Source organism: Gallinula chloropus, assembly GCF_964237585.1.
Source record: "Gallinula chloropus genome assembly, chromosome: Z".
Taxonomy (NCBI): Eukaryota; Metazoa; Chordata; class Aves; order Gruiformes; family Rallidae; genus Gallinula; species Gallinula chloropus.
This window is the reverse complement of record NC_140089.1, coordinates 48,615,390-48,628,216: the sequence shown is the minus strand read 5'-3', so window position 1 is coordinate 48,628,216 and position 12,827 is coordinate 48,615,390. Positions and strand designations below refer to the sequence as shown.

The following is a 12,827-nucleotide window of genomic DNA, read 5'->3' as shown; positions in this document are numbered from 1 at the left end:
TCATATTAAGACAAAATATTAGTGTAAGGGTAATTGCAGTTCACGGTGGTCAGTAATAGCAGTTAGAGAAGAGGCTTAACAGGTTGCTCCAGTGGCACATAATAATTTCATAACAGTATAGATACTTACACTTTCCTATCCCAGTCAAAGTGAATAATAATAGCAGACAATCATCGTTTATGCAATGCTAACATGTTGACTGTAATGACAGTGTTCAGCTAGTCTCGCAGGTGTGCTGTCGCTTGAACTTGTTGAACTACCTGGAGATAACAGCACTACTGTTGCCAGCAGGTAGTAAGGCTGATTGCTTTCAGTGTCACTTTAGTAGGATTTTTTCCTTCCCCTTTATTTATTGCTGGAAAAGGCCATCTCAGGCTGCACGGTGATTTCAACATTTCCCTTTCTCCTGTCTGGAACTTGGAGCTGGTGTCAGCGTCTCTGCCAGTGGCATTTCCCCTCCGCCGCTTCCTCTTGGAACCAGTGCTGCTTGGAGCCAAGTTCTCAGTGAGCATGATGCAACTCTGGAGCTGGTCTGCTGATGCATACATTTCTCAACTGACCTTCATAGATGAACCACTTTTTCCCATTCTTGGTCTCCTCTGACCTGGATACTCATCAGATAATTGTGCTTGGCCACTGTGCTTCAGTTTCTTCTTGTGTGTTCAAACTCTGGCCCAGTTTTTGACTCCAGCCTCCCCGCTGTACGACCTTGCTACCTGTCTTTGTTGTTACCAAAATCTTCTTTTAGCTCATGTGCCCAGAGCCCTCTGGGGGAACCCAGAACACCAGTAGACCAGTAGTTTCTGTCTTTCTCAACCTTAACTGTACTGAAGCTTCTCAGGGACTTGCCCTGCCTGGACAAACAGAACAGATTTTCTGAGGCTACCTAGAGAAGTTCACTACATACTTTTGTTATAGCAAAGAAATACACAAGTTGATGTGGATGACAGTAGAGCAGCACACATGTTCTTCTCCATTCCTATGCCACTCTGCAATTTTTAATCTTGGAGTCCATTCTAGACTGAGGATGCTTGCCTCCCTTCTGGGCTGCTTTAATGCGTGGAACTTAAGACACAGTTTCTCAGTCTTCTCAGCTGTTTTAATTCTTGCCTTTCCTCACAGTACTAGCAGTGGAATCTGTAAACTGCATTACAGTTAAATGATCACTTAAATCCTAAGCTATTTAAATCCTGTCACTCACCCCACTTCATTACTGGCGTCTTTTCCCAGCTGTCTAACCTGTTTTGCCATACCTCTTATCCCATCTAGATAGTCTGACTGAGATGTAAGGAAGGCAAGCAACCTACCTGAGGAAAGAGTATGTCCTTACTGCGTGTATGCAAGTGTGCATGCCTGCACACATGCACATCTATGTGTGTCTACAGGTGCCTCTTCTGCCTGACTGCACCCAGAAAGAAGTTAACCACCACTTCAGGTCAGGTAACAAGCACCGTTAGCCTAAACAGGTACAGTGACTCACACCAGCACTTCGTACAAACAATGCAGAAGTATCCCATATTCTGAGTTTAACAGGATGAGTGCTGTTGTGAAAACCCCTCTACCAGTGCTGTTACCTACTGCTGCAGAATTGCCAAAGCTCTCTCAGTGAAAGCGCCGATCGGTGATGATACTGCTGTAAATATGTCATGGCGTGTACTGCTGTTTGGCAAGAAAATCTGCATGGTTTGGTGGCGTGAGTTAGTGGGCTGTGTTTCAGGGTGAAGTTGATGCAGGTGGGTATTAGGTGTTTGTTGTGGCCTATGCAATTAATACATCTTCTCTCCCTCTTCTCAGTTCATGACTGTTTCCTTGCTCTGCCTTCAGTTTTATTTGTTTAGTGAATTAGAGTCTAGAACTGATCTGTTTGAAAAAACCCAACCATTTTTTCCTTGTTATTCTTCTGTCAGATGCCACAGCATGCGTTTTATGGCAACACATCAAAGGTGATACATTGACAGGAAAGTGAGAGCTGTCTGAAGAGCTCTGCTATTGCCACAAATCTCTGCACATAATACCAGAATTTGGGTCTGATGTGCAACATAAGACAAAGATGGCCAGTTGTATTCTCTGTTTTTTTTTTTTTAATTTCTTATAATTTTGATTATACCCTTTTTAATTAGGGGAGGGGCAACATACGGTTTTGTGAAAGTTTGATATGGACTGCTGTCTGCTCAGATCAGACAAGGTGTGATTAGCCCTGCCTGATGCCAAAAGCCACAAAAGAATAGCATTGTGCATTTCTCCACATCATCTTTTCCATTGCTGGTCTTTTTGCCCATATTGAACTAAAGAGTGGGTACTGGATGGTAAAACACAGAATTGCATAGATACTATATATAATAAATCATGCTATAATGGATTAAAAAGGAAAATAACAATAAAAATTAAATCTTAATAAAATAAATATACTTTTGGAATGCCAACCAAATAAATATTTTTTATTTTAATAGGTATTTTTCTACACTATAGTCAGTTTAGTTAAGAGTTCTTTTACAAAAAATCAGAAAAAATTAAAATTCCCACACTTGCATTTGGATTGGGAAACCTGCAATAAATCACAGAATCATGGAATGGTAGGGGTTGGAAGGGACCCCTGGAGATCATAAAGTCCAACCCCCATAGCATTCCACTCCTATTGAAATCAATAGGAGACTTGTGAAGTCAGAACATCATATATAGGTCTTTTAAAGCGATTTTGCAAACTTTTCCTAGAAAAATAAATAAATAAGCAGAATTGTTAAATGCATCTCATGAGTGAGAACCAAAAAGAGGTTGGGTTAACAAATAGATAATTGACTGGCTACCCATCAGAGTAAAACAGCAGAAAGAGCTTTTGCATAATTTGTCATTGACCTATGTGGCTATTTACTTTCTACTCCAAATCTCCAATTTTTTAAAGATAAACCCACTTGGAGATACTTGCACTTTAACGCAGACATGCCTAGAAGAACCATCATTTCCATGGTGCATCATAAGACCAGAGAGAAGGTTATGGGCCTCTCACTCATGGTGTGGTGCAGTTTGTTGACTGTATTACCATTTGTGGACACAGGGAGGTATTTCTTTGGGGAGCAGAGTGCCTGTCTAGGGCGATGCTCCAGCTGGAGTGTGGCTCCTGGTGGGGAGGGCTAGCAGTTAGCTTGGGGACAGGGAGGAAGAGGATGAGCACCTGCAAAGGGCTGTGGCAGGGGCAGGCAGCCACACAGACTGTATTTGGAAAATAAAGCCCTGTTCAGATCCTGCCTTTTCTCTTTCTCACCTCAGAGGCTGAAAGGAAGGATTTGCCATACAAATTTGAGTTTTTGTAAGAGCAGGTCCCATGTTATCAAGCTGATATAGTGCAGATTTTAGTGCATTCCCCTGTCTGAGCCTGCCTTGCGAAAGCTTAGTGTCATGTTCAGGTTCAGGTGTTATCTCAGATCCATCTTTACTCTGAACTTTTATAGTACATTGACTTTTAACAATAGGCCCCCAGGAACCACTAATGGAGCAGAAGGAGTTACAAGTTTCATTTTCTTCCAAATATTTCATGTCATATTTCACAGGGTGAAAGTGTCTTAAGATGAAAATTGTTTCAGTATTTTCAGCTAAAAACAAAAAATCCGTCCTCTTTTTTTGGGGTCAGTTTCTGCCTCAAAACGTAAGTAAGGAACTGCACCAAAATTTGTAGACATATTTCAGAGCTGATTTTACATTCTGCTGATGTAAACTACATCAGAAGTTGATCATTAATGATCAATGATCACTGATTTTGAGCAGCAATACTTCCAACAATGTGGTTTTTCCAGAGGAATAACTTGCAAAGCTGCAGATAATGCTCCCATTTACTGGTGCAGCCCACCCTTAGCAATAAGGTTGCCACGGAAACAGCAAAACTCTGATCGACTGAGAGAGAAGGGGTGAGAATGAAGGGGAGATGGAGGCAATTTGCAGCAGGTTTTTTTATTTTTTAAAATAAATCAACTAGAATTTGTTAAAATTGAGGTGGGGGGAACAACACCATAGCCTTTGCCCACAGGTCTTGGTTGGTTTTTTTTGTGGTTTGAGGTTTTTGTTGTGTTTTTTGTTTGCTTGGTTTTTTGTTGTGTTTTTAGTTTTGGTTGGTTTTTTTTTTTCATAGGACAGTAAGCTGAGGTCTGACTCAAACACCTAGTATGGAAAAAAACCCTATGATTTTTTTCCCTGCAAAACGTTTTGAAGTAGAGGTATATAGTCATGGCTCTTTTTAATGACAGTGATGGAAACTTCAGTGCCTTTCAATATTTCTCCCAGCTATGTGATGAGTCTCCCTTGAAATCACAGGAGTGCGTAACTGAGCTCTGTGTGCAGGTGTATCAGAGACACAGAAGAAGACAGAATATGATGTATTAAGTATGTACAAACAGAATAGATAAATCAAAATTATTTATATATTTTTTAAATTAAAGTAGCTGCATAATTTCTTGAGTAGGTTAGATCATGATGCTTTCTAACCTGTCTTGTTTTTATCTTGGTTTTCCATAATTACATCAGTGGAGGTTGTCTCACATAAATAAAGCTGGATTTGGCTAATTAATACATGGATAAGAGATTTCTGGTATATATCTAGCTCATGCAAAGAAAGCTGGTATTTTCCCTTCTCAATTAACTAATCAAAAGAAGAAAAGTTCCCACAGGATATTACAAGCCTTTGTACTATTGAAATGCACTCTTTTTATGTGAGGAGTCAACCATTTGTGATGTTAAAGATTCTGCAAGACTATTTACTAAAGCAGAGCATTAGCCCTTGTATTGACCATATTTCAGTGTGAGGAATAGCAACCTATTTCTTGATGGCTTAATGCTGCATCATAGTAGCATTGTTTAGAGCTTATTGTAAAGAGGAATGTCAACTATGATGGCCCTGTGGCTACTTTTTATGTGCTGCAATTAATACCCATAGCAACTTTTATATTTAAGTTTGTTGCCCGACATATTCACAGTTCCTTATTACTTACCTAACCCAGATTTAGTTTGGTCTTGTTTTTCAAAGTCAGTGTCTTTCTCACACTTACTCTTTAAAAAGTGCAGTTTAGTCCACAAGCAATTTTGCTACCACTGGGCAGAAGCTGTTGAAATGCAAATGGTCTTTCAGTGGAATTTTAACAGTTTATAGCACTTGTTTATATAGAACACATATTTAACTGCAGTGTGTTAGTGGAACTGGGTATTTTTGCCGATTCTGATTATATGATTAATATTTCTGTAAATATGATATCATTGATATTTCTCTAAATATATGTCACTGAAAGTGACCTTTTTTGCAGTCAGGAGTTTCCTACTGCAGGCTGTGGAATGTAGCAGTTGTATTAGCCGCGATTCCTCTTTATGGTGATCATGCTATCTTACCTGGTTTATCTTGTATATTGACAATGCCTCCGACCTTTGCATCTGCAGCAGTATAAATACTTTTAAGCCTCATATAAGCAACGGAAAACAAAATGTAGTTTCTCCCCTTTCCTCCCTCAGTTCTTGCCCTCCAATATTTTTTTCTCTACCCTTTGCTGCTAGTGAAACTTGCTTCTGAAACATAGGCTGCAGAGGTAGTTATGATACAGAAGCGGAAAAGGTGGCAGGTAAAGATGAGCCACTGAGAGGAGAAAAGGAGGAACAGTCATTTGAAACATGGACTGTGTCAGGGTGAGCGGAGGATCCATGAGAATACAGAACTGAAAAAACAGAGGAGAAAAAAGATAATTAGAAGAGAGCGAATGACTAGAGATGCCAAAATTACCAACAGTTCATAAGAAATGCTGTACTTTTTCAGAGGTGGTGTACACCCCCTCACTGTGTATCTATTGCTAGGATTATGTATTATTTTACATTTATCAACATTGAATTTCCACCTACCATTTTATTACCAAGTCAACAATTAACTCATTGTTCCATGGCCATTTGTTTCTTATGGTTCCAGTGTCTGGCTCATATTCCTGCTAAAGGAAAAGAAAAAAGCTCATTTTCATCCTGAATCTGCTTTGCTAGTGGACCCAGCATAGGTGGAGAGAGTGAGATTAGAGGAAAATGGTGGTTTGAATGTCTTAATGTGAGTAGTCCTATGATGACTGAGTTACAAGCTTGCTTAGGGCTTGCACGGTATAGTCTGTGTGCCGGCTATGGGCATGTTGCTGGAAATGCCAAAGACATTATAATGCTCTGCCAATAGCTGGAATTAACTAGATCTTAATTTTAATTGCAGGTTATGCCTATTGCAACATGCCCTAATGTCATTCATTATTTCCTGGAGTTGGATTTGAACCTGCTGCATGTAGGGCGAAATTACCTGCATTTTCTAATCCCAAGATCTACAAAATGCAAGGTTTTAAAATGTTCAGTTCTCCTAATTAGGGCCAAATTTGTAAAGGGGACCAAGTCCCAGTCAAACACTGAAATGTGTACCTGATTTCAAGCACTGGGTAGTTCGCTGCTATTTGGCTACTACTCCTCTGCAACATCTAATGTCAGATTTCCAGGAGAATTCAACATCTACAGGATGCGTTGGATATGTTTCTGTGACCAGTGAAGCAGTGTCAGAAATCAGTCTTTCTGCTGGTGCTTGGGGAAGCTTCTATCCTCTATCTTTCCCTTTGCCTCCCTTTCAGTGGACTAATGATTACACTGATTTTAAATACATACTTTGCTAATAGGGTAAATAAGCATTTTCAAGCAAGTGTCGTGTGGGTTTTTTTGGTGGTATTTTTTTCCTTAGGGTTTTTTTTTTTTTTCCCTTTGATTATGGGTCCCTGAAGCCGAACCTGTAAAATCTGTGAATCTGCTGGTGCGCACAGAGAGCAGTGAAACACCAAACGAAATGTGCACATTCATGTTCCCATGCTGGATGTAAATGAACCGGCTGAATGCACAGTCGGGGAGAAACCAGGATTTAATTCCCTGCTTTTCCTCACCTGCCATCCCTGCGGACACCCCGTGCACTCCCCTGGCAACACCCTCTCTTCTAGGGGGGCTTTGCAGCCCACCCTCATCTGCTCCGACGCCGGCTTCATTTTCTGGTGCTGCTGCAAAAGAGGTGCCGCCTGTGCTGGAAATGGGATCTTCCACTATTTAGCAAGGCTTTGCTGAATGAGTCATCAAAGCCGGCTGGTATTGGCTGGGCTGGTGAGCACCCAAGGGATTGCCTGGCAGAGGCTGCGAGGCCTCGCTTCATTCACAGAAAAGTGGGGATGCTAGCCAGCCCTTTCATTCACACGCACAGAATCTCATTCACATTTTGCAGTTTCGCTAGCCGCTTCTAATGAAGAGAGCCATTGGGGAGCAGTAGAGTTTTCTGGGCAGTAGGGACATGTAAAAATAGGCTGTGGTGTGTGTGTTTGCTGTTGCTATGCTAGGAGGATGAAGAGAGGAATGAGTGCTGTGTGGATGCTGTAGCAGGTTCGCAGTGTGGTGATGAAAGGCTGTTCCGCAGATCACTAGAAACCTGCTTTTACACTGACTAGGACATTGCCATTACTCATCACTGCTGGGTAAAAGGTGCTGACTTAATTTAATGTCATGTATATACTAATTAAATACCTGTATTTGAGCTGGCTGTTTCACTGTGTTTGCACTCCGTATACTGCAGCCTTTAGCCATGGGAGAGGGAAGGAATTCCGTTGGATTTTTCCTTTAAATTATGCTGCAGTTACTCATTTGTTTAAAAAATAACTTTGCACTGTGTAACTTCTCTGGTCTGAATTTGTTATAATGCAGTGTGTTGTCCTGCATCCAAAAGATGTTTTGCAGAGGAGATCAATTTATAGAACAGAGCCATATGGCTTTTGATGGGCATTGTGTATTGCAATGCTCTACATGTTCTCTATTAAAAAAAAAAAAAAAAAAGAAGTAGGAAATAATCAAATACCTGTTTTCTGCATGTTTTGCTAGTTCTCAGGTCAAGGGTTTGTGGCTGACATTTGTGCTTAAGAAGACCTGGTGCTTTTTTTAATTTCCACTGCAGAATGCCAGTTTGTTGCTACCTGAACTTTTAAATATTCTTTTAGTTTTTTTCAGCTTTCTTTCAGAATTATATCAAACATTCCAGTGAACTGAGGATCCTCTTCATGTTTTTCTTCGGAGCGAGTATCAGTGATGAATGAAAAAACCTCTGTTAAACCTGTTGTTGGACCTCTGAAAAACACTTTTCTTCACACATAGGTACTTTATGTAATTCCTCTATTAAAATAGAAGATTGTTGTGGAGTAACAGGGGAGAGGGGTTTTTCTCTCTATCAAAAATTGGATATAACAGTTTCTGTGAGAGACAATATTGACACAAAGGCACTTGTAAAGTATGTTAGGCTGCTTTTGTGGAAGACAATGTGTGTATTCTTTAGTTCTGTCATCTGTTTAAAAATACTTATGTGCTTAAAGATATTCTGAAAACCTCTAAGGTATCTGTGTTTTGCTGGGGGGAGGGGGAGAAGGGGAGTATATATGTGTAAATATTATCCAGATATTTGCTATCTAATTGTGACTTCTTTATAGATTCTCAAATATGTGAGCAGGAAGAACATTTAAACAGAAGAATAAAGTGTGGTGCTCCATAAAGGCTGTTAATTCATTTTTAAAGGTAATTGCCTTTGGTACCAAAAGGGTGGTGGTGGGGGGGGAGGAATTAAAGGTTGGGAGGAAATATCTGTTTGAGAAGATAGGAAAAGGAAATTTGAGAATTGATTGGTGCTAGTGTGCTGTAAGTGGGTGGATGGGTTTTTTTTTCTTCTTCTTTTTTTTTTTTTTTTGCTACAGGAAGTGATTTGCAGTGTTCACTGAGCCTTTTGTTGAAAAGGGTCCTTCTCATTTGTGTGAGTCATGCTTTTGCTGTGAGCGAGTTGGCAGCTCTAAGCAGGACTGGGATCTCTGTCATAGAAAACTGTTACTTCACCCAACCTGAACGGGGAACCATAAGAAATTTCCTAAAAAAATTTTTTTTTGATTCTTCCTTATACTCTTTTCTTTTTTACCCCCAAATCTTGTTATCCATCCGTGTTGTTATGAATTGCCTGCTATGTTAGCACAGGCATCTCCTGCGTTGGCATCAGATTTGCCAGAACATATGCAGGAAACCAGATAGAAGGGCATGCTTCAACGTACCAAGTATAACCGCTTCAGGAATGATTCGGTGACATCAGTTGATGATCTTATTCACAATTTGTCCATGAACAGCAAGGTCTCAGCAGTTGCTACGACTTCTACAGCACCTTCGTACCTTGTCTCACCAGAAGTCCTCCGTAAGGACCAAGAAGATGGACCCACCACCCTGTGTACCCTCATCCATAAAGTGTCCCACTTGAAACTCTCTCACACAGGCAGCCTTTTGGGTATCAAAAACCTCTCCTCTGCAGTAAAGGAGCTTGCTGTCTCCAAGTTGCAGGGAAGCTCGAGTGCTTCTAGCTCAGCAGCAGGGGCTTCAGACAACACATGTAACCTTGTCTCTGCCACTTCGTGTTCTCAGCAGGACATGAGCAAGATGAGTATGGGGAAAAAAACACGGTCAGAGGAAATGCACCCAGGAGGTGAAGACTGGAATCAAAGTAGCAGCTTTGTCAATAAACCCTCTCGAGGATGGCTGCACTCGAGTGAGAAGATCTTGGGACCTGGTGTGACGTACATTGTGAAGGTTGGTCTGATTTCTTCCATTCTCTGTTTTTATCAATGAAAAATCCTTTGCTGGTTTTGATGACAGGCTAGACAGGCTGAAAGGATCTTTATTTGTATATTCCTTTTTTTTTTTTTTTTTTCTGTGCATAATGCATGGTATGTAAATGCAGGAATGCAGGGTTGGGAAGCTGTGTTAATTTGTTAAATTAGAGCAAACCTGCAAATAGGTTCTTTGTCAGATACTGTTCTACAGCAGTGTAAAAATACTGTTCCTAAGCTAAAAGCTGTTTTTCTTACTTTTGTTTTTGGGTTGGGTTTTTTTTTTCTCTCCCTTCTGAATTCAGGGTTTCAGTGTTATCTAGCATACTGCATATATCTTGGATACATAGGCTTTCAATATGTCTGGTGCAATATACGGGAAGAAAGACTCCTTGATGTGTGGAGAACTGTTAATCTTGCATGATATTTCAGTTTGGAAATACCTCTAAGGATGTGTGTGTTTTTAAAGATAAATTACATTTGAAATCTTAGAGCAGTAAGGCAGAGAGCGTAATTCTTATCAAGTTCCACAAATAGAAATACTGTTGTAAGTAGAGCAGGAAAATGCAGCTAGTTTTACATAATGAGAATTCGGCCACCTTAAATGTTACTGCTGTTTTCACTTCATTGATGCAGCATATCAAGAGCAGAGAATCCTAAGTTTACAGGCTAATATTTCCATATGCTTTGACAGTGTTTTGAAATGACCTGTTAAATTAGAGCCTTTGGGAGAAGGGGATGTGCAATGTGTTTGTAGTCAGGTAAGGTTCAGGTTACAGTGTGCAGAATGTGTGAAAATAGCATTATTGTCCAGAATTCGTTCCTCAATCCTTGTGTTTTATTTGCCAAGTGGCTTTTGCATCTTAAGTGTTAAACTGTTTTGTAGCAGGCTAGTAATAAGATTACAGGTCTATTTTTAATCTCATTTTATTTTGGGTATAAAAGTCACAGTGAGACTTTGTGTCAGGATGCTTTAACACTGAGTGACAACCTTGTTGCTTAACTCTCACTGTTTTTTCTCAAGTCTCATTATCAAAAGCAGAGTGCATACTTAACAGTTGGAGCACTAGGTAGCAGTTCTCATGTCTTGCTGTTAGTGGGGCTGGTAGATTTTGCAACTGATGGCAGATTGAGCAAATTGGCCAATTCAGAGTTGAAATTGTACTGTCTTTTTTACTACTCTAAAATTTACTGGAACCACAAAATAGTCGGTGCTACCTTTCAGAACACAAACTGCTTCTCTGATACTGTTAGAGAAGTGTCTCGATAAAAATAAGCCACTGATACAGTGGTGTTGAGACCTGATTGTTTTGGGTGTTTGGTTTTTGGGTTGTTCTTTTTTTTTAATAGAAATATTCTGGTTAATAGGAGGTCATTTACTGTTTTCCCATTAGCTCAGGGAACGCAGCTATTTTATTTTATATTTTACCTAGCAGATTGTAAGTGGTCGCACAGTAACTGTGAGAATTCACTGTTGCTGTTTCTTTTACCTGAGGTAATCAGTATGAAGCAGAACAAACACACAATATTCATTTTTTTTTCTCCAGTGGTTGACTTTCTGTGTGCTGGAGGAAGATGATACCCTTGAACTAAAAATAGAATTAAAATTATATACAAGTGGACATACATTAAAGGTTAATGGTTAACCCATATCTAACACTAGGAGTAGAACTTGTATTTTCATTGGTGCAGCTGGTATCAAATGTATTAAAGTGTATATTAGAATACTGTGTATATTAGAATATTCAAAATAAACAATTAGTACCACACCAGTTATGTTTTAGGTGGTTGCTAATGTCATTAAAATGCATAGAATCTAGATTATTGTTTTTATTAACCAAATAGGGTGATATCTTTAACTTCATGCTCTCCGGCATACAGCGTCATAGGACAGTGCTTTAAATGTAAAAACAAAGGTTAAAAATAAATATCAAATCAGTGGTTAATGAATGAATGAATGAGAATAAAGTGGTTCTGGTTAGTTCATAATTTGCCTGTTCATTAAGTATCTCAGAATTTTCCTCAGCAACTGCAGCATTCATATAGATAAGAATAGAAGTGCAGTTCCCACATCATTAAACATTGTTAGTTCCCAGGGCTTTTATGCATTCAGACCATCAAATCAATACATAGATAATGTACACTGAAGGGAAACATTCCTTGGATACCTCATGGCTATATTGACTATCTGGGGGACTTGTACCATGTTTAATTAGTACCATATGCCTTAGAGAAAATTCCATATGCCATTAGTTAAATGAGACAAAAATTAGATTTGTTGTTAACCAGCAACGCTTTTATAATTTTGTGTGCACTGGGTTATGATTTTCTCATTAATCCACATTCAGAACATGAAAATTATCTGTGGGACAGGGTAAATTGTAACTACTGGGTAGTTTGATAACTCACATTGGAATCATTTGAACTGAGGCACAAAGTTCCTCTGTACCATGTATAATAAATCTGTAACTTTACTCTGTCCCCACATATTACCCGATTTTTAAATGGGTAGTGTAACTCTAATGCTCAAAAATGCATGTAGGATTATGGTAAACAGAACTGTGTTCTCATCCTCATGGTTTGCTGCAATGGAATTGTTTCAATCACAAAAATACTGTCACTTTCTGTATCTTTTCTCCTTGTGGATTTAATGTTGCATTTTTATACGTTATTTTAATGGGAAAATTTTACAAAAATGAAAAAAAAAGTAACAAATTAGACAATGACCATGGACACATTAGGGGATATAAAGTGCTGAGGTACTGATATTTTACTTAACACTGCTGAACAGTTTAACAAATTATGGATTAATTAAAAAAAAAAGAAATAAAAAAGAAATAGTTTGCTGTGGTAACAGTCATTGATGAACACAGGGGTTTCCCCGTAGAGAGACTGATTACTGTGGGTAGTGATTATAAATGTTTGTGTAGTCAGAAAAACAAATGCATATAATAAAGTGTAGAACTCTTTAGTGTAACAGTAGTTAAATGTTTCAGCGGAATCTGTTTCCCATGATAAATGTCTACTGATGAGTTTAACTGGTAAATGGCATAGGCATTTTGGTGTTGGTTACATTTAATTAAGAGCGCAATCGGTAGTCAAGAGGCTCACATAGGTAGGTTTGTCTTTAGGTAGCTTGAGATTGGGTTTTGTAGCAAGTGTTGATGAGCTTAAAAAGCT

General features: G+C 39.2%; 1 protein-coding gene across 1 annotated transcript in view; it reads left to right on the top strand.

The window, feature by feature from the left end:
- Window positions 1-9,087: 9,087 nt before the first annotated feature.
- The window catches only part of SHC3 (SHC adaptor protein 3), a gene marked incomplete at both ends in the record, with an annotated part of 57,509 nt that continues 53,769 nt past the window's right edge, over window positions 9,088-12,827 (top strand). Inside the window, one exon of the mRNA XM_084278134.1 lies at window positions 9,088-9,627. Within this exon, the coding sequence (XP_084134260.1) occupies window positions 9,088-9,627 (540 nt within the window). The remainder of the gene's footprint in view (window positions 9,628-12,827) is intronic.